Source organism: Drosophila santomea, chromosome 3L, assembly GCF_016746245.2.
Source record: "Drosophila santomea strain STO CAGO 1482 chromosome 3L, Prin_Dsan_1.1, whole genome shotgun sequence".
NCBI lineage: Eukaryota > Metazoa > Arthropoda > Insecta > Diptera > Drosophilidae > Drosophila > Drosophila santomea.
In genome coordinates this window covers 12,768,342-12,793,325 of record NC_053018.2, presented here as the reverse complement: position 1 = coordinate 12,793,325, position 24,984 = coordinate 12,768,342, and the positions used below count along the sequence as shown (strand labels likewise).

General features: G+C 43.8%; 1 protein-coding gene across 1 annotated transcript; it reads left to right on the top strand.

Annotated features, from left to right (window-relative positions):
* On the top strand, positions 1-24,984 carry LOC120448753 (ankyrin repeat domain-containing protein SOWAHB-like). Its single transcript, XM_039630937.2, has 4 exons — positions 1-228; positions 342-1,003; positions 7,598-7,738; positions 24,766-24,984. Exons 1-4 carry the CDS (start codon positions 102-104, stop codon positions 24,967-24,969), a joined length of 1,134 nt encoding a protein of 377 aa, XP_039486871.1. The 5' UTR covers positions 1-101; the 3' UTR covers positions 24,970-24,984.

Here is a 24,984-nt window from a genome sequence, read left to right as displayed (position 1 = left end):
AATCGCAGTGCGCACAGTGCCCTGGTCGAATGTTTTTGTTTGTTGTGTTTTTTTTATTTATTTCGTGTTTAAAAGTGTTTTAAAGTGAGGTTCCAAGTGCAATGGAGCTGCCGAAGGAGTTATCCATTGCGGAGATCCGCAATTACATGTTGGCCAACGAGTGCAAGGTGACAAATCACGCCTTGGTGAAGCACTTCAAGAAATTCCTAACTCACCCGCAGTCGCAAAGTGAGTCATTTGTGTTTGTCTTTTTGGATTTCGGATTTTGGGACCTGTTGAATGGCCAAGAAAACCCCATAGAGACTTGGTTATGAATTGGATGTTCCCATGATTAATTGCAGATGAGGCTCGCAAGCGATTCAAGACCTATGTCACACTGCTGTCCACCATTAAGAACGAGAACAATCAGAAGTTTCTAATATTGCGCAAGAAATACGTGAACGAATGCCCCACGGATGAGGTTGTGGAGCGTGCGGTGGCCGCCGCATCCAGTATTCCGGAGCCCTCGAGTCCCGGCGGCGCATCCCTGAACTTTGACTCGCCCATGCGGCAGCCACCGCCATATAAGCCCCCTCCCATGGTCACCTCGCCGCCAGCGGTTTCCATGGCCAAGGAGCACCAGGAGAACTACCAGGAGTGCGTGGACGAATTCACGGCGGCCATAAAGCGCATTGAGCCCGCCCGCTTGGAGCGGCAGCCATCGGTCAAGTCCGAGGATCTGGATCAGCAGGAGAAGCGGGAGAAATCCTCTCGATCGAATTCCATCGATGTGATCGAGAACAAGGAGAACATACCTCGTTTCTCCTTCTCCTCGGAGGCCTCCTCGGCTTCCAGCACTTCCATCGAGAAGCCGGAGATGGCTGATCCCACTGCTGCCTCCGCCGAGGGCGATGCGGCCGAGAATCCCATCAGCGTGAAGGAGGCCACGCGCAAATTCAACCGGATGGCGTCCGAAGAAGAGGCTAAAATCATATCGCCGCCAGCCAAGAAGAAGCCAGAGAAGGTGAGTGCCTCAGAACCGGTTCCGGTTAACCGCGGCATTATCCATCATGCGGGTAATGGGCAATGGAAAGGGTTCGTCTCGGGTGCGGGTGTCTTTAGGGCCCTTCCCTCCCAGCTCTGCCCCAATTCGTTCCACTTCCTGTGCGTCAGTGGGAAGATTCGCTCCAAGAGAATTCAAATATGCGACGTTTTTTGCACGGCTTAGTTGTGATTAATTAGCACAGAGCTATGAACGTTTTTATAGAAGTGTCCACTGTGGCGGGCAGAAATGTCTGAAGACGTAGTTCCACTTAACCAGCTATTTTTCACTCCATCGTGGATCGTATCTACTACTCACTGCCTTTGTTTAAGCCAAAGAGGAACGACTCTTATTATTCATACCGAATTCTTCGCTTAGTGATAAGAGTTTTAGTTAGACAACCTGAAGTCGTTCTTAGCGTATATACACTGTAGAATGTGATTGAAAGCAGTAGTAGCTTTCCCATCACAGCATATGACGGAATGGCAACAAAGAACTGGCTGATATTCCGCTACAAATCAGGGTCAGATTAGATCTGCTGGCCCTGGAAACCCCGAGCAATTATTGTCAATGCATCAGTGGCTGTCCCAGGCATTGGGCCACCTCAAGTGGAACTGCTGGCGGACAGCTAGATGGGCAGAATGTCAGAGTGACTGGCTCGAACTAAGCCGGTCGGTTGGTCGGTCGGTCACCCAAGTGTCTGTCAGTTCCCAGAGCCATGTCACGAATTGCCACCAGCACAGGCCGAATTGAATAAATCCATTAATTTTATTAGTGGACAATATAAATGTAAGTCTCATAAAACTACATGCGCCTGCATCGTTCCGTTTGCCGCCGCCTTCCTGTCCACTTTTTCTGTCCCGGCTTTTGTTGCCGCGCATTCAAGAGCTGGTGAACTGGAGAGCAGGAGAACTGGTGAACTGGAGAGCAGGAGAACTGGCGAGCTGGCGAGCTGATGCCCGACATGTGTACGTACATGTGCGGACACATGTACTCCGATTCCGAATTCGATTCCCGCCCGAGTCCGATGTGTTTAGTAACTTTGTTCCATCAACTGGCCATGACGACACTTTGCAAGCTCTTTTCCCCCGCGCCTTTTCATTTTTTTATTTTTCTTGATGCCCCAAAAGCCTATTATGTGTACAAACACATCGAGGACATGCCAAGTATGAGTTACGTGAGAAATTTTGCGGCCAGCAAATGGTATGCAAACACTCAGAAAAATGTGCAATGATATGCAATTTTTTATAGTGTTTGAATTTAAGCTCATGGTATATTATTTATTTCTAACTAAATCATGTTTTAAGGGACTTAGCTGCTTCTTTTCGAATAATCTAGAGCTAAAATTTTTCAAAATAATATACCAACTAAAATAGATGAAAAATAGAAACCTTTAGCACTTCAACAAAATCCACTCTACATACATACATAATTTGTAGCGTGTCCATTTCGAGTCTCTAATTTAGAAATATCAATCTCGGGGAGCATGTGGCAGTGGAATTTGTCAAGCGTTACGGAAAAATCGTTCCTTAGTTAATGTTACAAGCTATAGTAGTGCAATTGGGCCGAGTTGTCAAACAACTGTCATCCACTTAGGCCTGTCAATCACGCAATTTAGAGTTGAAAACGAATATCCCCAGTGCATAAATCATCCGAATCTGGAATCTGTCTGCGAGACGGATGGTCCCATCCCCATCCGCATCCGCATCCGTATCCCATATCTGTGGAGTGGGATATTGTATCTATTGTATCGTGTTTAGAGCAAGATGCTCCGCAGCAGTGGATGTACATCAAAGTGAGATTGTCAACGGCACGTCAGATGCTATAAAATACCCACTAAAACATCGGGAAGCGAACTTAAGTGCCTATTTGTACAGACACTCGGACATGGAGTCCTTATATTGGAAATCAGTTTCAAAGCATCAACGTTGCCGCAACTTTGAATTTCTCACGTATTTCATGTTTCCGGATTTACGCAGCCCACTTTTAAAGCAGCCAAATTAAAAATATCCAAATTAAGTCTAAATTAAATGTAAGCAAAGGGGGATTTTTTTATGGCATTAACTCTTGAAAAATATTCACATTTCATGGAAACTAAATTGTCTAAAGTTCGTTGAAAGACAATCACTATTAGAAAACATACAAAATATGAATACTTCATTTGAATGAATGAATTCACTTGAATTGCTTGGCATAGGCACATTTTGGCCATTATTTCGCAAGTCATTATTAATTTGTCTGCAACATGAGTTCGGTAAAAGAAGGGCTATCATTCACTTGATACGGATCGGGTTGATAGCTGCTATTTGGACCACTGAGAATAAAGAAAGTATCTGTGGCGTTTTAAGCGCTTACAGCTTGTTAACAAATTGATTCGCTAACAAGACACATACGCACACCAGCATTTCTGATGGCGCCAACCGTCTTCACGCAATTATTAAAATTCAGTTGTAAACAATATTGGGATAGGTTTGATGGATGCCCGTTTTTCCCTATTATTCATCAGAGAAACTAACTAATCATCGCTAGACGAAAAGAAAGTGGCTCATCATCTTCATGTTCCCCAGGAGTTTTAAAGGCGGCATTCTAGTTCATGGGATTCGTGGGATTGAAAAAGTGGGGAGCCGATGGAATTAAGTGAAGTAAAGTGAAGTAGATCCATCATGATGTACCGTGAAATTTTTGGCGTTGCAACTGTAACCATGGGATTTTGGAGGAGCCTCAGCTAGCTGATCAATTAAATTCGTTTCGATCGTTTTTAATTAGCCCGATGATTTTGCATTTTGTACGCTCACTCAGCACCGTTGTGCGATGGCAGAGGATTGATTAATTTACGCCCCAAAACAACAAGCGGATTTAAAATGGGTTTTTCATTTTTTTTGTTTTTGTTTAAATAACTAATATTGATAGTAGTAATGTAGCCGGAGTGTTTGCTTTTGATTGATGAAATTTTAGAAGGCTAACGGGAAACTACATAAACTTTTCGGTTCAAGGGTAAAGTTATCATGAATTCCAGCTAAGCCTTCAAATCTTAAAGTAGGCATCGTGTTGTTAACTGAATTAGCAATGTTAGAAATTCGGAGAATTTTTGCAGAAATCGGCAATCGAAATCTTTATCAAAGTAATTAAAATTCGAAAGCCAGCTAAAGCATCATGAAGCAAACACCTTTTTCGCACTCAACCATCAAACTAAAACTAATGCAAACTCTGCCTGATGTTCTGTGAATCTAATTTAAGTCCCTTTGGCATCGCAAATATTGTCCGAAAGCAAAGTTCCTCGCCCAAAAGTCCGCCTGCAGCATCAAACAGACCGCATATATATTCTTATTAAAAATAGGAGGGCTCCTCCGGAGTCCCAGAGTGCATATAAAACTGCCAGGCGACCCACATTGAAATGCGGAATGGGAGCAGTGGGCGGGGTCGGGGTCGGTTGCCCTGGGATCGGGGGGCGTGGCTGGGACGAGGGCGGGCGGCGAAACGAACCCTTTGCATGGAACAAGTTGGTGAAACATGTTAACATAGCCAATAAGCAGCAATAGAAATTAGTTAGGCAAAGCTATTCTCATCACGGTCATGCCAGCCACAAAGGACCCAATTAAAAATGTAAGGAAACAAACCAAAAGTTGTTATTGCTGTTAAACAACAACGGACTGTGTCCCGAAGCGGTTAAATTTACAACAGCAACAATACCCACCCATTCGCCGCCCAAGTTCCAGTCCCAGTCCCAGACCCAGACCCAGTCACTCAGCCACAGACACAGCCACTCCCCTGGACAAAAACGGACAAAAAACGGACGGAGTTGAATCCCTCCCCGTAGCCTGTAGTCCGTAGTCCGTAGCCCGTATCCTGGCAATGGAAACACGACCATTTTGTGGCATCGGTGCAAAGGTAAGACTCGCCGGGCCAACGTAAACACTGAAGGGACATGGCCCAGACCCCCAGTTCCATATCGTATCCTCTCGTCCGGGCTACCACACTGCCTGTATCCTGGGCGCATGGCCATGGCCACATCCTGGCAAAGGACAACGGCCAGCTGTGTGATATAATATCGGGCATAAAGGGACACGGGACATAAGAAAACTGGCCAACAAACAAGCGATTGGGGAGCGGGATGAATTGGGTGGCCAGTACTGTACGATAGACAAGGGCAACCCCCAAGTCCCCAAGTCCCGGCTTCAAAGTTGGAGTTCGAGCTGGAGTTCCAGTCCGAGTTGCTCTGGGTTTTGCCCTTTTCTCTACTCTATTTTTATTTTGTCTCCTTCCAAAGCCATAAAAAAGCAACATACCATAAAAATGGGGGATCCTTCGGGGTGGCGGGTTGCAGTCGGAAAAATGTACATCATTAGTTTTAAAGGATTTATGTTTGTTTTATTAGAAATAAAATAAATGAAAGACGTAGGAAGGTCCCAAAAGTAATGACATTGTTCCTAAAAACTAGCATTGGTTCTTATAATTTTTCTTTTCTATATTGAAACCTTTATTCACTTTGGAAGTTTTTAGAATTCCTACAGAAATGATGTTGCATTTCATCGTTATAATCGTTGAATTAAATACAATACCAATCGAGAGTAATGTTGCCAAACCATGAATATCTATGCAGTAGTACTTCATATTTACCTACTACCTCCGTAATTGGCCATCATATTGTTTTTCCCAAGTGTGGTGGGCGTTTCAGTTCAGTTCGGTTCGGTGGGTCTGGCTTTCTGCCGAATGGTGGGGTTCTGTTCCGGGTTGGGCCCTTTTGTTTAGCATTGACATGGCCACTTGGCCAGAGGGCCTGCGTCTCAGTGTTTGTACTGTTTTATGATGTTCGGCTGCTGTTTCTGTTCCTGTTACGCCTGTCGCCTCGCTCGCTCAAATGCCCGAATCCCGAATCTCGCATCCGAATCCCGCATCTGAATCCGTGTTCCAGTTCGTCCGTATTTCGATATCTAGAATGGTTTTTGCAAATGGCGACTGCCCTTCGCTTACCTGGGAAAGCGGGCAGAAAAACAGGCGTCCGTAATTGGAAAAACGTGAGCTCTCCAGGAGTCAAGTGGCGTGTAAATAGAGTGCAGGGGATGACGGAGGTCCTGGCACGCGTTTTGCGCATCCTGCGGCCAAATGCGGCATTCAAATGTCGTTGTATTTATTAGCTATGTTACGATGGGCCAGGATAATAGAGGCCCAGTGGCATGGAGTGGGTGCTGTTGTTCAGGTGAAAGTTGGAAGCGGGTATTCTGGGTATTCCGGAGTTACCGGGGATTCCGGGGATTGCACAGCTTGTACGGCCCGCGAACATTACGCGAATGGATAATTAGTTGCCGAAAATGTGTTGTGCGCTCGTAAATATGAGGCACACATGTCGGGTGCTTCCATTCTTATTGTCGCTGGCACATGTGTGTGTTTGGTAAGCATTCAGCATACACTCCTCCTGCAGCCGCGGAAACCCCAACCCCTCGGAAATCATTAGAGGGCTCATTATCAGCACACCCGACTTTTGCGGGTGTGTGTCTTTCCACCGCCACCGAGCAAGTAAAAAACTCTGTAAATCACCGAACCGAAAAAACATCTACTACTTTCTTTTCGAGAGGGAGATGAGATGCTCAGCGCACTTTCTGCCTTAAGCACGCGCCTAATAAATAAAAATTATTACCTTCATAATTAGTGGAGGAACATGGCGATGGCGCCGTCGAATGCGTGAGCATAATTACCATCCAGCTTTTACACCCTCGCAACAACACACATCCCAATTCCATCCCCAACCCCCACTTCATGGGCATCCCATCTTGACACTCGGAAAAATGGGCTGAGCAGATATGGAAATCCTCCTTGAAAGTAGTAACTCCAATTTAACTTCTTACGTTGGAGTTTCTAGCTGGAGTTTCAAATCAAGTAACTGGAATAAGGTTTATTTAAAGAGATTGGTTGCTAGTTACATTGGCTGGAATATCCTTCTTGATCTTCATCCATTTACTTCAAACTAATTTGTGTTTATCTACAGTGAAATATTTAAATCAAATACCTGATTATTCAATAATACAACAGCAAGTTCTGTCATTAGAATAAATGTGGCATTATTCTTGTTAAATTTTCAACGCATAACAGCGTTTCCCTTCTGGCTTCGATTAGTGCGCCTCTTCGTGCTCGATCTAATTAGGAAAAACTAGATATTTTTGAAAGTGCACCTCCTGCTCTAAAGCCACCCGCTCCATGCCCCATATCCCATATCCCATGTGCCCATATGCCATATCCAGTGGATGCCACACACTGGGATTGTGGGGCAATGTTGGCCGTGTGTGCGAGTGGGTAAATTAGAATCGTATATTCCGGGAGACGACGACTGTGTTGGCGTTAATGCTCTCAATGGGCTTTCTATGTTTTATTCCCGCTTCGTGCCGATGTTTTTCATTTTCGTTTTGGTTTTTTTTTTGCTTTTCGATTTTTTGTTTTATTTTGTTAGCAGTGGTACAACGCCTCCGCCCACGCCCCCCGACCCCGCCCCCGCCAAGTCGTAGACAAAGTGGCAGAAACATGCATAATTAATTTATGCCCCTCCGGGCGCACCTTCTGCTCTTCTCCTCCACTCCATTGCAGCAATTAATCGAGGAGAAGGATTCACCGGAGGTCACACTGGCGCATCCCAAGGCAAAGGAGTGGATCGTCTCCATGGCGAAGGCTAATTACCAGGAGCTGGCCAAGATGGCCAGCGAGTATCCGGAACTGGTTAAGCTGCAGGTAAGCCACACTCTCTAAGATTCCTCGGCCACTTTTTAGCCACCTTTCAAGCCACCTTTTAAGCCACCTTTTAAGCCAGCTTTTAGCCACTTTTAAGACACCTTTTAGCCACTTTCCACCCACGTTACTCTAACAAATGCGACAAGTACAAACTATTCATAAGCATTAATTACGACAAATTAAGCAGCAACGCGTTGTTTTTGCCATGTCGAACAACACTTAAAAATGCGAGGAGAAATATAATAACGACAACTGAGGGACCGGCCACAAAGAAGGGGCGTGGCACCCGCGGGGGGCGGTTGTCGCATAGCGAGCTGAACAAAAACAAAAAAAAAATAAATTAAATAAGCAACAACAACAGCAGTCGCCGGGCGACAATTAATTGTGAAATATGTTTTCAGCATTTTTAGCACTTGTAGCGCATGTTAAGAAGTGGGCGTGAGCACGACTGCGATCGGCCATAGATATAGACAGAGATATAGACACAGATGTAGACATAGATATAGACGTAGATATGTGCGTAGACATAGGCGTAGATATATGGTCTGGCATTGGGTAACAACTGACGAGTGATCATCTCGCAGAGATCGCGGATGAGGAGCGGACTTGAAGATCTCCAGGCGCCAGATACAATCGCATTTTTTCGCACTCCTGTTTTCCGGAATGCAATTTGCAATGCCTAATTGTCAGCAAAGGGATAAAAGATATATACAAGGACATAGAACATCAAAGCTGCAGCAGCTTGGTTTTATAAGAAGGAAATGTTGTCATTGCTCAACGTTAAAAGTTAACCAAATTAGCAAGGAAAGGCTTAGGGAATCCATATCAAAAAGTTTCCTTGTTGTATTATTCACTTATCGGATTGCTTAATCAAATAAACAAATATATGACTATACATTATTACTAAGAAATAGTTGCTTAAATGCATCATATTTTACCTTTATTTATTACCTTTTATATTTATATTGAGCTCGTTCAATCCTAAAACCTAAAAGTAATTAACATATTTCTGTATTTTTTAGATAACTTTTGATTTATTCGTATTTATTAAGTTTTCTCCAAAGGGGGATTCTAAAAATTATTACCTGTGCTTCTTTTAGAAATTGTTAATTGTTGGTAATCAAAAATGTTTTGACACTGTCTGAATGAATTTTCCCCTAACTTATGGCGATGGAGAAATTTGGTTTTAAAGTATCATAAATAATAAAAAACAAGGGCTTCATTTCTGATAACTAGACTATTTTTAGTGGCATAGGGTGTATAAAATCTGGACCAGAGAATATGTGTAAAATATCTATAAACTTATGTGCATTCCTAGCTCCTTCTAAGCTATTGTACATATTATATAATTAGCACTGTATTGTAGCTTCATATGTGCAGTTTAACAATTAGGTGTCCTAGCCAACACTTTCACTAAATGCTTTTAATATCTGGAGTTCATTACCGGGTATTTCCTGGTCCATCAGCCCTAGACCAGTTTTTTACACTTATTTATGACGTGCGTGTGACCCCACTCAAAAACTTCAAAAAATTGGGGAAAGATCGAGCTGTAATTCTCGAGGGGTCGCCGCAAATGAGACATGGAAATATGGCTCCGCTCGCGACATCTCCAGATTCGGATTGGAATTGGGAATGGGAAGGGGCAGGAGGATTGGGGGATTCTCGAGCGGGCTCAGTGTGAGAACTCAATATGCGATACGCCAGATTTGCTGGCCGTGTTCGTCGCTGCGCTGCCTCTGGTGTGGTGGTGCCTCTCAATTAGACAGCGTTTTTCGGAGTTTTGTACGTCCCCGGGTATTTATGTCCCACATATAGCCATATATATCCAGCACTGATGATGATACTGGGGCGTCGGCCCCGTTGCAAGATGATTTATGTCGTCCGCAGTGGAACATGGGCCCCTGGGTTTACGTCTCTCTGCTGCGATGGCAAAGGCGATGGCAAAGGCGTTGGAGATGGCGAAGGCGTGGTATATTATGTTCGCAAGCGGACTAATTGCCGTACAAATGCACTGTTCCCGGAAATAATGAATTCCGCACTCTGCATACGCATTCGCAATCGCATATGTACATACATGCAAATCTTGAATCTTGATTCTTGAATCTTGGGGGCCATAAGTGCAATCAATTAATGTGTGAGCCACCAGCACCCCGGAGGCCTTGTGGATGAGCAACTGCCAACTGGCAGCTCATTTGCGGCGCTTCCAATTCCTTGAATCACTGAAATCGCAACGAGACGGAAATAGCCATAAATCAGACCACGATTGCCACTTAACCTAATGCCTCGAGTTCCTTCGGGCTGCTCGTTTTGCTCATTCAGCCGAAGATGAATGTGAATGGCCGAAAAAGCGGTTGTATCTTGTGGCTTTTTAAATGTTCACGTGCGGATAATCGCTGCACTTTTAGATAAAGATATTCTCTAATGAGCTCTATGGAAAGATTAAATTACCGACTATTATTACTTAAAAATGAATTTGTGCAATACATTGGTATATAACTCGTTGTGATAAGACCATCAAAGCAGATTTTCAATTTTTTTTGTTTTTATAGTACTCTGCTTTCCACACTTTCGTGGTGCGTTTCGTCACTACGTGCAAAAAAAATATTTGATTTCATATTGAAAAGTTTATATGTTTCGAAATTCAAAAAAACAATTTCTATTCAATTTTATGGCTTTAACCAGCTATATTAAATTCTAAGTGAAATCGGTCGGGTGGCCCAAAGTTATGCAGATGGATTCAGTTACACTTGTATGCTAACAGGATTATGTACAAAGTCCGGGACTCACATGCCACTGACCATTTACATATGTACGCGTATGTAAATAAATGGGCGAGAATTTTGTGGAGAAACTTCAACTAAAAATTCACCCAGTCATCCGGCGGCAGGGTGTAAAAAACGGCAAAAAAAAAAGAAAACCAAAAAAAATATTTTTAATTTGAATAAGTAATTCGTACAACGGGGCAAAATCAAAAAAGAAACAACTCGAAACAAATGCGAAACAAGGAAAATTCAATTTACCCGCATGTCAAACCGAATTGCCGGCTAGGTCAAACACGTTGATGGATGGACGGCCAAACGGACGGCCAAACGGACAAACGGACGGACAAATGGACTGGCTGGCTTACGGCATGGATGCATGGTTGGCCAACTGGAGGGGATGCGGCGGAGGAGTCCGGAAGTGGAGGCGAAACCCAACAGTAGAGCGGCAACATCACGGCACCACCACCGGCAACGTGGACAAGCTGAAATTGCAAAACGGTGCATGCTTGTCTATTTTGGGGCGGTCCCATCGCCCTACCAAAATCGGGTGGACTGCGAACAATAGACCAAAGCCCAAAGCCCACATGTGTGTATTTATATAGAGGAACACCTGAGTGGGCAAAGGAGCGGGGTACAAAATGAAAAAGCAAAAAAAAAAAAAACAGAATATATATAACTTGGTAAAAGTACACACACGAGCCGAAGTTTTTAATTAATACAAAACTTGTAACATTTTATAAGCCGCTACTACATATTAGCAGCGACTGGCGTTTTGAATATGCACATACTGATACATTCAGCCATGTGGTTTCCATGCCCGGACAAGGGCATTCCATCAGCCCATGCCATTCCAAACCGACGACATTAGGCACTCTGGATTGGCTCTGCGATGGACGTGGAGTTGTGGAGTTGTGGACTTGTGGATGTGGATGCGGATGGCATGCCCAGGTGGACTATTTAACCGAATTCAAATGTGCATGTCCGTTTACACAGAGTCATGTCCATGACTGTGCATCTAACCCATGGTGTTCCATGCGGCAATGGTGACTGTTCCGAGTCCAATGGCAATGGCCGATGCCGATGCCATGTTGCCAGTGCTTGATTGCTGATGTCGTATGCCAGAAATTTAATTAAACTTGGGATACAAACAAACTCAAGCGGCTGGACAAGCCCATATTTGAGTTGAGTACGACTACATTGCAGGCAATCGCAATCGCTAGCCACCGCTCTCTGTGTGCCGCCATAATGTGTTTGGGCAATAAAATACGTACTGGCATTTTGGGCAATAAAATGGGCAAACAAATGGTTTTTCTAAATACAAGTATCTCTTTTTATTATTACACATTTTTCTATATTAAAAAAAAAACAATATAATAATTCACAAGCTTATAAATGAATTATATTTCGAAGGAGCTCAACTGTAAATAGCTTTGGTACACATTTTGATATTTTTATAACCAATTTGATGTCATTTTTTAATTGAATAATACCGGTGCAAAACGCATGAAGTGCCATCAAGTGCCAAGTGCCCAAGATCTAAGAAGCATCTTCAAAGTCCGTCTGCCACTCGGAACACTCCACACATCGTGACCATGAACTTTTCAACAGGTCGTCCGCAAGGCAATAAAACGTCTGACACCTTTGACAGTCCCTGCGGCACACTCAGACTTCTGGATCCCCTCCAGCACATAATAGTGGTGTCTATGTGTGTCAGCGGCATTGGTGGCGCCTTTGGCCAAGTGCCATATGATTGGCCCATTCCAAAAATCCCGATTCCGGGTGGGATGACATCAAACGGCGGCTTGTGTGAAAGATACTTACCCTGGGCGTCATTAAATCGAGGTGACAATTCAATCAACAAAAACACCGGCGAAAACGTCAAATGAATGAAGCCTGAAGTCTGAAGCCTTTCCAGAAATCAAATCCAATGTGTTTACGACGTCTGCCACGTTGGTGGCTCAATTTTATGTCGCTGCGCGGCTATTAAATTTAATTAGAGCTCTGTGCCGCCGTTGGACGTGGATAACGCATAAATGTCATCAAAATATTCCCCCGAACGGTTGCTTTATTTTTAGTTACTCTGCAGTTTAGAGTTCACAACGAAGTGCCGGGAATACTGGCAGTTGACATGCGAAAGGATTTCCCTTCTGGGAAAGAGCACTACTAGTGGCACCGCCAAGTGGCAGTGGCGGTCATGTCATCCGGCCATCACTCCGCACCGCTGGAAGTGATGTACTCGGACATAAAACCGCATTTAATTGTCGTTGTAGATGGTCTTTGAAGTCGCTTCCAGATTTGGGTCATGAGCTTTCACTTGGCTTGGTTCCTGTGTGGGTTGTGCGATTAGGTTGCAGTGATTACATGCATTGCTATAAATAATTCCACTACCAAATTGAAGTACTCTTTACGGAATGGCTCTTAAGGTTAAATGATTAAATGATATCTACTATAAGAACTAGGTAGTAGGATTAAAAACCACTTGGTGCCACGGCGCACATGTGTAACTGTCCACTCGAAAGCGCTCTTTAACTGTCATTCCATGCCAAGTGGTGATTGCATCCTGACCACTCGGCACCATTCCCCATTCGACGGTGGAATTCGTCTTTATTATTATCTCACTGGCATTATTGGGTGGCGCTGTTGGCGCCAACATCTTGCACGTTCCAACGGATGTCTCCTGGGCAGAATGTGGCCAAAATCACCTCTACACGGTTCCGAACTGCCGATTGTCTCCACAATTATTGTCATTCACAATTACTGCCGGCTGCGTTGGTAATTTCGCCATTCAGCCAAGTCGAATTGCCCATACCCTTTGCACACAGAAACAGTCGAAATTAAGTGCAACTTACTTGCCAATGTAGGAGGCAGTGATTTGGCCACCAAAGGATATACACTCGGTTATGACCAATGCGATGTATAATTCAAAGGTAGAGAGTGAACGGTTATGACCATTAAGGAGTTGCCAGGGCCCAAAGGAAGAAGAGGTCTTTTAGCGTGTTTAGCTCCGTGACTGGGACTGGACTGGGAGTGGAATTTCTTATTTTTGTGCCATCCGAAGAAATCGGCGACATGTCTCGAAAACGTGAATCCCGGCAATGCTACGTTCACCATTCGCCGATCTCCGTTCTCCGTTCACCGATCTCCGCTCCTTGGGCCGCCGGTAAAGTGTCAGCAAAAACGAAATTGAGCTTATCTGTAAATGCATCGGCGGGAGTTCGTCCAGACTGAAGAGACGTCCTCTGCTCGACCGGCGAGCATCTTCTTGATGCAATCGTGCAGTCGTCAAATTAGCGACATTCGAAAAACTTCCCAGATAACTACTACGAAAGCCCCCAAAACGAAGTTCTGCTGTGGCGAACTTCTACAAAGAAAAAAAAACAAACCAAAAAGGCACAAAAAACAGAATCTCAGGAGCCTGTAGCCGTGTGCATTTTTTTTTTTTTGTTTTTTTGCCTCCTGCCACAGAACCTACCAGAGATCTGTCACAGCTCTAAAAAACCAAAAGAAAAAATAAACCAAAACCAAACACAAAGCTCTGGTCCACGATCATTGAGTCCGTTCTACGTGATTTATTTGCTGCCTCAATTGAATTGTTTTGGAGTGGACCCAAACTCGATCCATCCTGGATCCTCAGCGCTCCTCCACGAGGAGCACCTACTTTCGCATAGTCAATCAGCAATGCGATTTCTATGACTTGATTGACATTTCATGAGCCGGCCACGGACATCCATTTGCCGCAGTTGCCGCCGTCGCCAGGTAAAAAAAAAGGAAGTTAAATAAAATATAAAAAAAAAAGAGGAACAATGGATGTGGCAGACAAAGGAGTGGAGAGCGTCAAAGTCATTGACGATCTGATGATCATCCCGACTGATGATCCGCTGACAATTCCCAAAACGACAAACTCAGGCGCCATGTTAACCACCAAGAAGTCCGGCAGACAATCGCCTCGCCTGGCTGACGAAGATGGATTCCTGACTCCTCATTCTTGATACTCGACTCTTGATTCTTGATTCCTGATTCTCGATTCCTGATTCCCGATTCCTGATTTCTGATTCTTCATTCCTGATTGACGACTGGCTGCCGAATGACCATTGTTTCCTTTTGGCCAAGCGATCTGAACTGATTACAATCGCCCGAGAAGGCAGTAGAAGGCGATCGCCGAACGCTTTGCATTTTATTAAACACGATCCTTTTGATTATTACGCCCCGTTTTTTGTTTTTTTTTTTAAGTTTTTTTTTTTTGATGGTCCCATAGCCGGTCGGTCAGTCGATCTGCGATATCGGTTTGATGGAGGTCATTGCTGCTTTATTTGGACATGCAACTTGTCACGTTTAATGGCATGAACCGGCGGAATAGCGTGTGTGCGATTATCTCTACACTCGGAAAATAAATCAGCAGTATCTCAGGGATTATATCGTTTACCACTGCACCGGGCGAATAAATGGTATTCAAAACAATATTGATTTGCATGTTGAAGAAGAACTACGACTACTTTAAAATCCAAGGAATGATAAGATAATTATTTAACTCAAACACCTTTCTGTGGACTTGATTTGAAAGTGTGGTTTCTTTTGAGTGCCACTTCTGAATATGTGGTTTTGTTATTCGCTTTTTTTTGCCAGTGCATCCATATCGGCCAGTGTGTGAGCACCTCGGCAAAGCAATCAACGCCGATCCCAGCCAGGCGAACGTATGTATATTGATTAGCTTTCGCCTTGGGAGAATCCGTGTTCCTGTCGCAGCCAGTGCCACCGTTCCATGTACTAGCGCCAGCTACCGATTTCCGATTCCCCGATCCTCCGATTCCCTGGTTCCCTGATTCCCCGATTCCCCAATGTCCAAAGGTGAATGGCGATCCCCAAGCGCAGATACTTAGCCTGGCCCATCTCCCATTCCCACTCCCAATCCCATTCCCATTCCGAATCCCAATCCCATTCGCAATCCGGATGCCTGTCAGCGACGGTGGCAGTGGGGCCCTGCAAATTTGTCAATACGTATGCCAGCGAATGCGCAGAAGGCTCAGCCTGCTCATAAATTGTGCAAAATGAATATGAATAATACTGCACACTGAGAACCAAACCAAACCAAACCAAACCAAACCCAGCCTAAACAACAAAAATAAAAGAAGGAAAATTGCCAGCGGGCTGGAGAAGCTGGTTACCCCACACATTGTTCCGTATACACCTCGGACAAAAGGAGGTGTTGCCTGGTTGTTATGAGTTTTTAAATCCGACTAAGCCCATTCGCCAACATTTATTCGAATTTAATCGATTTTTCAAATTGACTCCGCACTCGCCGTTCGCCGTGTAGTGTAAACGCAGTACAGAAATCGCTGACCGCCCATCGGTACGCCCATATTGGTTTTGCCCGTTTGTTTATTTACTCCTTTTTTTATTTACTTACTTCTGGGAGATAAAAAAATAAACAATTATTTATAGCCCCCATCCTTTCAACGACCCCTGGCTCCTTGCTTTCTGCCGAAGGAACTGGGCCTAGTCCACGACTGTGGCCAAAAAGTAATTAATTCGCTGGGCTGGAACGCGTCAAATGAATTGAAAAAGTACAAATGATTGGTAATTATCGGGGGCATCGTTAAATGAAGTTATATTTCTCACGTCGTAATGAGCTGGAACTTGCAAAGCAGCCACTGAAACTAGCTTTAAAGAGCAGTTTGTGGCCCATTGACAGAGTCACCATTTCCCTCGCTCAACCAATCCTCCACAATTATATAATAGTTTGAAACAGATGAAATTGGTTTCCTCCTCACAGAGGAAGAAAGGGTGCTGAATGGCACAGGGACTTGTGCATAATTAATGAGGGAACCCAGGCAGGTGTGCTGGATGCGTAGGACGACAACCGTTGCTGTCAAACATGATGACAAAAGATTACATTTCGCAACTTGTGGCAGTTGCCGCTGCCGCTGCTGCTGCCGACCCAAGATTTCCGATGTTAGGCTGGCGGAGCAGCAGGCAACATGCTTAAAAATTTACATAAAACTTCTGATAATAGTTTTGCCTGCGCCTTCCAGGGGCAACCTCATGCTCAGCCTCATCCTCATCGTCGTCACCATCATCCTCCTGCTCATATTGGAGTTCTTGGGGTTCGCACGTTACCTAAAATCCTTGGACTGATGCTGCGATAGCGACATCATAAATTACGAAACTAAACTTTGTGCGAACGGGACGAATGCAGATGGAGCTGATGATGAGGACGATGCGACTGGAGCCTGGACTTTGCGACTCCAACCCGGAGTTGGGGTCTTACAAAGAGAAAAAAACAAAAAAAAATACAAAAAAATTGGAGACATGCAGCGGGTCGCGATCGCACAGGCTGAGAAGCCATCTCCGCCAGGAATAAACCTCTGCTGGAGAAATAAAAGCTGTGGTGCTACATTTTTGGGCTGAGTGCAATTGCTTGTCAAACAGAAAAAGGTTACGCTGCCCAAAAAGCCAAATAATATAAATAAAATCGAAAAGGCAAAACTCTTGACCAGCTATGCAAAAAAGAACTTGCAACGGAAATTGTACGCTGAAAACCATTGTAAAATCAATTAACTATATGTAATTAGGAATTTTTGGTATAATTCGAAAAAGAATTCCATATAAAGTTTATAGAAAGCATAAACTTCGTAGAACATAAAATGTTTTATTGTATTGAAGTTTCATACTAATACTATATATGATCTATACATCTTTGTATTTGATACCAGTTAGTACGGAAAACCTTGAAGAAAACGCTGATTTTCCATCTCCAGACCACACTCATTAATATCAAAGATTTAAGTAGCTTTTCTTTGCTTAAATGCAGAGTTCATAAAGTATCTTCTTACTCAGCTGCAGCTAATCACGGCAGCTGGCGTTAATCGCGGCTGCTTCATTAAGCATTCGCCAATTACTCAATGGCCGCTTATCGAGAATTCAATAATTAATTAGCAAAATTAACAAACGATTACGATGGTGGAGTCGTGGACGCTGCCCGCTTGCAGCACGACTCGCAAAAGGGAGCAAAGGAGCGGAGTCTCGGCCGCGAATAACAAAATTCTGTTAGTCACGCATGCTAATCTTCGTGTTGTCTCAAAAAAAAGCTGGCAACTTGCAACTGGCAACCAGAAGTTGGCAGCACAAGTTGCAGCAACCTCAGCAGCAGCCGCAGCAGCAGCAACCTTTAAAAATCGGCAGCGGAAACGACAAGGCCAGAGGTAGAAGAAGAGCAGGCCGTCGACGGTGGTGGCCTGGTGGCGACTTGGTCATGAGCATGGTGGTTCTCTGGTTCGCTGGTTCGGTGGTTCGGTGGTGCTGGGCCACTCTGGTGGCTTCTGCGTTGCCCCGCTATCGATAGCGCATTGTTGGGGCCCCGAAACAAATGATTATTGTGGGGCCTATTTAAGGGTAATCGTGTCGTCTGAGCAGGAGCCCCAAAGTCCCTGGTTCCTCGTGAGCCTGTGTTGGGTCCTTTGAGGTGCCCCGGTTACCCCGATAACTGCGATTTGCCCCCCCGATTTGCTGCTATGGCTTTACTATATGCCTAGAATAATTAAGGACGGTGCCACGTTTTTGGGTTAATTATGCCTGCAGCCTAGACAGTCGCACACTGAGCGAAAAGAAAAGAGATTGCAATCTAAAGCCAAGATAATAAATACATGGAAAGGAAGAAGCTTCTGAAAAAAGCGATATTTTATTCGGCTTTTTAATAGGTGGGCAGATATTCATGATTAAGGAATAATATTAAGTTATGAAAGAAAAAGGTACTGAAACTTGTAGTCATATATGACTATCTCAAGTTCCAATTAACTTTCCTTCAAAACTTATGGCAATCTTGATAAATAGCAGACAGACGAAACACATCTTTATTACGTACTTATATACATGCTAAAATTTGGAAAGAATTTCCAAGTTAAGTTTATCATTAAGTTTGATCAGAAATTCAGTGGTTTCAAACTCAAGTTAGTAACAATTCCTGTTAGCTGAAGTAGCTACTTCTACATTCTTCTTTCCCTCACGACAACAAACGCCACTTTTTTACTGTGCATGCCATGTTCAGTGGCTCAAATTAAATACGCCATTTAATAAATATGGTGGCCATTATCGGATAAGCTTCTGGATCTTTTACTTAAACATGTCACTTCGCATTAATCTGGAGCCGTAATGCCTGTGGCTGGCAATCTGGCAACAGGTAAAGGCCGCCGGCGTCTGAGAACCAGAGGAATCGGAGGCACCAGAGGAATGGGAGGCACCAGAGGAATCGAAGGAACCGAACGTATCCAACGAATCCAGTCTTGGGGGGGCCACACGCAGTGCCCCAAGTTTTGATGTGATGTTCGCATGCGCATGCGCAACGCCAGTGGCTCCAAAATGAAAGAATGACCTGACGGACTCACTGACTGGCTGACTGACTACTGGCTCACCTCGAACTGGGAACTTGGAACTGGGATCTGAGATCTTGAGTTGGAGTTGGAGGTCTGGGCATGCCACAGAATAGAGATTATCATAAATAATGTGGAGTAACAGTTCCACGCGCTGTGAATGCCTAGGATGGCCAGCCATGCCCATTTGTTGCACGTTCCTCAAGCAGTTTCTTAATTTTTTTTTGGATTTTTCATTTCCCAGAAAGGATGAGATGAGGTCACTGTGGCCCGCTCACTCTTAATGACGTCTAATTTGTCATCGTTGAGGAACTAATTTTTTAGCCCGCTGATATAGGCCCAATAGAGCGCTACCTGTCTTGAACACGAACCTCGAACCTCGGACCTTCGAGATTTCTGCGTAAGTTACGAAACCGAGGGTCCACTGTGCCGCTGGAACCCTTGAGTTAGGTTTTTTTTCAGATTGTGTTAAGGCTTTGGGTTTTGGGTTTTTGGTATGGGGTTGGTGGCTGATGGAGACGCATGTGAGAAGCGAAATTTACATAGCCATAGTTCGTGGAATAATAAGTATTTCCATTTAGTCGCTTCACAAAAAAAAAAAAGGAAACCCAAAACCAAAAACTCGCGATAAGATAAAGCTGTTTTTGGCTTAAACCAAATCTTACCTGTAAATCCATGGGTAAGAAAATTTAAAATGCGGCGTGAAATCTATCTGTTGTGTGTAATTTGACAATTTATTTTATCAGTAAGTCAGGCAGTCAGACAGTCAGTAGTAAGAGGGACTAATTTACATTTTGGCCACAAAATGAAAACATTATGCTTGTAATGCGCATTTATCTGCTGAAGATTTCCGAGAAGGCTAATGCGCTATTACACTTTAATTTTTATAATTGTGTCATCTTTCTGAAGGGCTTTGTTGTGAGCTTATATGCATATACATCTTTTTGTTATATGTATGTGGACATTAATCGTTTCGCTAGCAGCAGCTTCTAAAATCAATTTAAAATGCCTATTAATATTTACACTTTGATCTTTAAAGTTTAAACTGCTAAAATTGAACTTTAGTGCGTCCTAAAAGAGCATAAAAGTAGCTATATATATTTTAATTATCATTCAAAAAGAGATGGACTGACAATTTATTATATTATATGGTTTGCTACATTTAAACAAATAGTTACCACTAAAATTATGTAAACAAATGATTAATATTGGAGAAGATATGTTTATGAGTATTATAATTCAATCAAAATGCTGTAATTAAATTCGTTTCACTTTATATATGTACATATACGAAATCGTCATATCCTATGTAGTTTTTAAAGCACTTCCACTTTTATTAAAGAGACCTAGGGAAAGTACAAGATAGACCCTGCCACAAATCGGCTAAACGATGTGTATAATGGATAATGGTGGCAGGAGCAGGAGGAGCAGCGGCAGGAGGAGCAGCAGCAGGAGGAGCAGGAGCAGGAATGGGCAGGAGGAGGAGCATGTTTTACCGATTAACATATCCGGCGCTTATACCTGTGTACATTTCTGCCTGTACGAATGTACATAGCCACAAACATTCAGCGCTGTTTAATGTTTAATGTTTTTATACTTTTTTTTTGCTGTTTTCTGCTGTTTTAGTTTGTATATTTATTTTTGTTGTTTTTGCGGCTGCCTAGCGCCATCTGATTGTCTGGCTGCATGTTCAGCGGCCATATTAATAATTTTTGAGGCGTTTTTTGATTTAGGGAGCATTTAAAGCGTGAACGACTGCATCAATAATTTCGCTTGCAATTTTATTGTGCATAAATTTCATTAATTTATAATTTTGGCCGTTGCCTCGCTGCGGCTAACATCCGACCCGCTGATCTCGCTTGCCAGTTGCCAGTTTGCTATATGCCTGTGCCCCTGCCACTTTACCTTGCCGCCGCCGCAGTATGGAGCATGAAGCATGGGGCATGGGGCATGGAGCATGTTGCGCCAATGTGTTGCCGCGGTCCGTCGACTGGGGCATAAATTATTTTCCGTAGTTTTGGCAGGCGCCCGATGACCGCGCGCTGCGTAGATTTCGCGATTTTGCGATTGCGCATGAGGTGAGGGTTATTCATTTGCCTGCGTATGGCGACTCCAGCTCCTCAGCTCCCCCAGCACCCAAGCTGCCCAACTCATCCACATCTCCGCATCTCGAACTCCCCAACTCCAAGCTCGCCCCCATCTCTTCGAGGTCTGCTCTTCTTCGCTGACCGCCTGTGCCGAAACATATGCACTGATAAAAATGGGGCAATGAATTGATTGCAGAATTAGTAATTATACATTTCTATAATTTTCTATATTCTATGTATATTTTTTAAGAATTTTTTAACATGTTTTTTTGCATCAAAAGGGATTTAGTATTTAGTGCCAATCAAAAAAGAGAAATCATTGGTGGTTTGATTTATAAACTTTTTGCTGCAAAAGTTTTGTTAAACATTCTAATATATTGAAAGGATAAAGGACATATTTTGTAGTAAATTAGTTTTCTACATCCACTCCTAGGCCTCTTTTCTCGCAGTGCAGACACATGGCTGATTTGGCTGTAGGAGTATCTGTCGAATTCTGGGCAGATGCTGTGGAGCTGCAGGCTTCATTGAGGAACTTGCGATTTGGCTCGGGCTTATGCTGGTGGTGTGTGGTGTATGGTGTGTGGAGTGTAGGGAAGCATAAGTATTTGGCTGGATCTGGAGAACCGAGAAGAGTCCTGCAACTGGGCAACTGGGCAGCTGGACAACTGGGCCCGGCATGTCGCCTGCAAATGTCTTCGGTTTGTGGCCGCGCAGTTAATTATAAACGCTTGGACATTTTCGCTTGAGTTCGCCTCGCATCGCATCGGTTTGTTTTCATTTCCAGATGCAGATTACATTATGATTTATGCAAAATAGTAAATGCGTCTGATGGCAACATGCGCCAGCTGCCAGACACGAAATCTCTGGCCCAAGCCAACCAGCTCCTCCTCATTGGGCCATGTTCGAGTGCAGCCATCGCGATCGGCAATCAAAATCGAAATTAGAAGTTCCACCAGCTAGCACTACGCACAGAACTCAACCAATTGGCAAAGAGTAGGATTCTATATATTTCCATTGAATGGAAATGGGAGTATTTAGCGTACGGCGATTTTATTCGAGCCGATTTGAGGCCAATCGTAAAGCAGCGCCGTCCCACTGGCCGCCAATAAATCAGGAGCGCCATGAAGAGCGGCCTCGTAAAAGTGCTTAAATTAATCATGCCGAATGTGTGTCCCGGCTTTACGATGCCCAGATCCATGGGGCGCCCCAACAGTCGCAACAGGTTGCCCCCGCTAAGCGCCATCCATTCCGATCATAGGCACCATAAACCATAAACGCTAACTTTACTGCTTAACTGCCCCGGATTGCCGGGGCATCATTTTGCATAACGAGACGTGCATGTCCGGTTGCGAATATCGGTATCTCTATCTGTATCTGTATCTGCATCTGTATCTGTATTTTTAACTGCATCTGTATCTGCATCTGCATCTATATCTCTCTTGGTTGTATCTGCATCTACATCTGCATCCATCTGTCGTCGCCAATGGAAATGTACATGCACATGAGGAATGCCACCGGGAAAATGGCCAGCGCTTTATTAAATACTCACTTTGATTTACTTGCGGCCGATGGGCGATGGGCGATGGAAAATTGCGCTTGAAATTGCATTGTTATTACATGTTTGGGTCAGCGCAAATTAAATTCCATATAGGAAAGCAATCTGCCCGGCGTCGAGTGTATTTATTTTACAAAGATCGCGTACGTGACATGAGGGGCACGCGGACTCGAAGGACCAACGAAACTACAAGATGTTTAACAGCGAAAATGTGGTGCAAGTTTACTGAGAGAGTCGGCTGGATATATATACTCGTCGTCGAATGCACTCAGAATCGCTATTAAATTAGTTTAGTGGCATTTAACTTAATCGCCTACAAGGGAGTTAAAATTTTCCAGGATCCGTCCACTTTCCGTCTCACTCTCCGTTTTTCGCTTTCGAGTTTGGCCAGTTTTGTGAGTTTTGCACTGCCTTTTGAGTTGGTCAAAAATTGGGCGGACGTGATTCGATTTTAAAGAAGCTCCCTGCGCTGATGGCAACAAGTGCTTTCGTCTTAATATCTTTGAATAGGCCACTCCACTCCACCTTGGCCCTCTGTTCTTGGCCCTTTCGGCCAACCTGCATTAAGGCCAAACTGCGCGCGTCATCAACTCGCCAATCTGGCGGCCAAATTGAGTTGTGCATCAAAAAAGCGACGGATCCCTAGGGGGAAAATGCAACTGCATCGTGATGTCAGCGCTGTGATACGGCTTCTGATCCCACTCCTGGCTCTCACTCCTGTTCCAGTTCCTACTCCAGCTGCTGCTCCTGGTTCTATGGCTCTGCTCCCGAAGAGACATTCCCGGTGCGTATGCTTAGTCCATATTCTTTGCATAAATCTCACCGATGTCCCCGGATGGACGGAGCTTGTAATTAAATTGCGACACGGGGCAGCTAATGGCGCCACAACATAGATTCGCTGGCAAACAAGCAGCCGGCATATGCATACAGACGTGCACTTCAAAAAAATACTTTAAGAATGTTAACTTTTCGATTTTATCGCATCTAAATTGCTTGTACTCTTAGTAAAGGCATGCAAGTCACAAATTATTAGTCAAAATATAGCTTATAGTACTTTCTTTTGGCAGATATTAGTTAGCATAAGTAGTGAGATAACTATTTAAACAGGAAAGTAATTTTTTTAATAGTTAAGCTTTGTTTTAATACTAAGTGATATTATTTAAACTATGGCTTGTATAGTTACCTTTTTCCCTAAACAGAGATTTCTAGTAATTTCTGTAAGCTCTAAGCTAATTTCAACTAAACTCTTTCCACTTTTCATTCATTCATGAATTGCTAGTTATGTATTAGAGATTTAGTTCTCAGTGACACAGATTAAAGTGGGTAATTGTTTTTATCAGTGCACCTCCCGAACATCCGCAAGTGGAGATGGTCATGACAAAGCGGCGGGGACACGACCTCAGTTCAGTCGGTGTCTCAGCGTACAGGGCACGTTTCTCAATGAAATTCCAGACCGCTCTGGTCGAGCGTTTCTGTGTGTTCCAGCCTTGTCTGCCCGGTCATCAAACATCGAACTGGGAGTCAGGAGAAGGGAATCCGGAGTTGGGAGTCAGAAGTCAGGAGAAGGTAATCGAGAGATGGGAGCTGGAGACGAAGATGGAGCCACAAAAAGTACTACGCTACTTGGGCGGCGGCGACACGAAATGAGTGGAGTGCAGTAGTTTAGTAGCCACCGCGGTTAATTAATTCTGCATGAAATTTAAGGTTTTTTGCGACTTCGCAGTGCATAGTGCATATATGGCGAGTCATTGTCGCCGATCAGACGATGTTGGTCAGGATGTTGGCCACGTTGCTGCACGTACTCGGTTGTCTGTGGATCTCTGGATCTCAGAGCTTCCCAGCTTCAGCTCCAACTTCTGTCCCAGTGCTTGCTAATCAGCCGCACCTCATCAGTCTGGCAAATCAAGTCATTAAGTTAACCGAGTGCCAAATGGAGCAAATAATGCCGCATCTTGGGGGTTCGCCAGTGGGGCAGTAAAAAATCTCTCAATTAGTCAAACAATTAAATCAGCTATCGATCCGAACCTGAACTGATTCCATACCGGACATTACGTATTCAATTATGTACTCCATTTCACAGAGTTTTTTTTCTCAACTCACTTTCTTACTGGCTTCACATCTTAATTGTCTCATTGACTTTTAGCGATTATAAACAAGGAAAGTTTTCAACTTTCTTATGAATATATTTTTATTGGATTAGTAACTTACAAAATAAGTAAATATATTATATTAATTTGCCTTTCTTTCTTTTCAATTTCAGTGTCCAGCAACGGTAAGTCTGCTGACAACTTTTATTCCCACCATTTATATGGCGATAATTCCATCTACCAATTTAATGCAAATGAATTCGCATACAAAACCGTTTTCACGTTATAAAACAAAACAATTGACACGTTACTTTTTCGACCATTATTTTCGCGATCGTCAAGGACTTATCGTTTGGTCGGAAGCAAACTCGTTTTAATCGAAATTCATTATC

Excerpts from the sequence above, each read along its gene's own strand:
- LOC120448753 (XM_039630937.2), top strand. The coding sequence starts at position 102 with ATGGAGCTGCCGAAGGAGTTATCCATTGCGGAGATCCGCAATTACATG. Across the intron at positions 1,004-7,597 it reads CCAAGAAGAAGCCAGAGAAG|CAATTAATCGAGGAGAAGGA; the intron begins GTGAGTGCCTCA and ends ACTCCATTGCAG. Across the intron at positions 7,739-24,765 it reads CGGAACTGGTTAAGCTGCAG|TGTCCAGCAACGGTAAGTCT; the intron begins GTAAGCCACACT and ends TTTCAATTTCAG.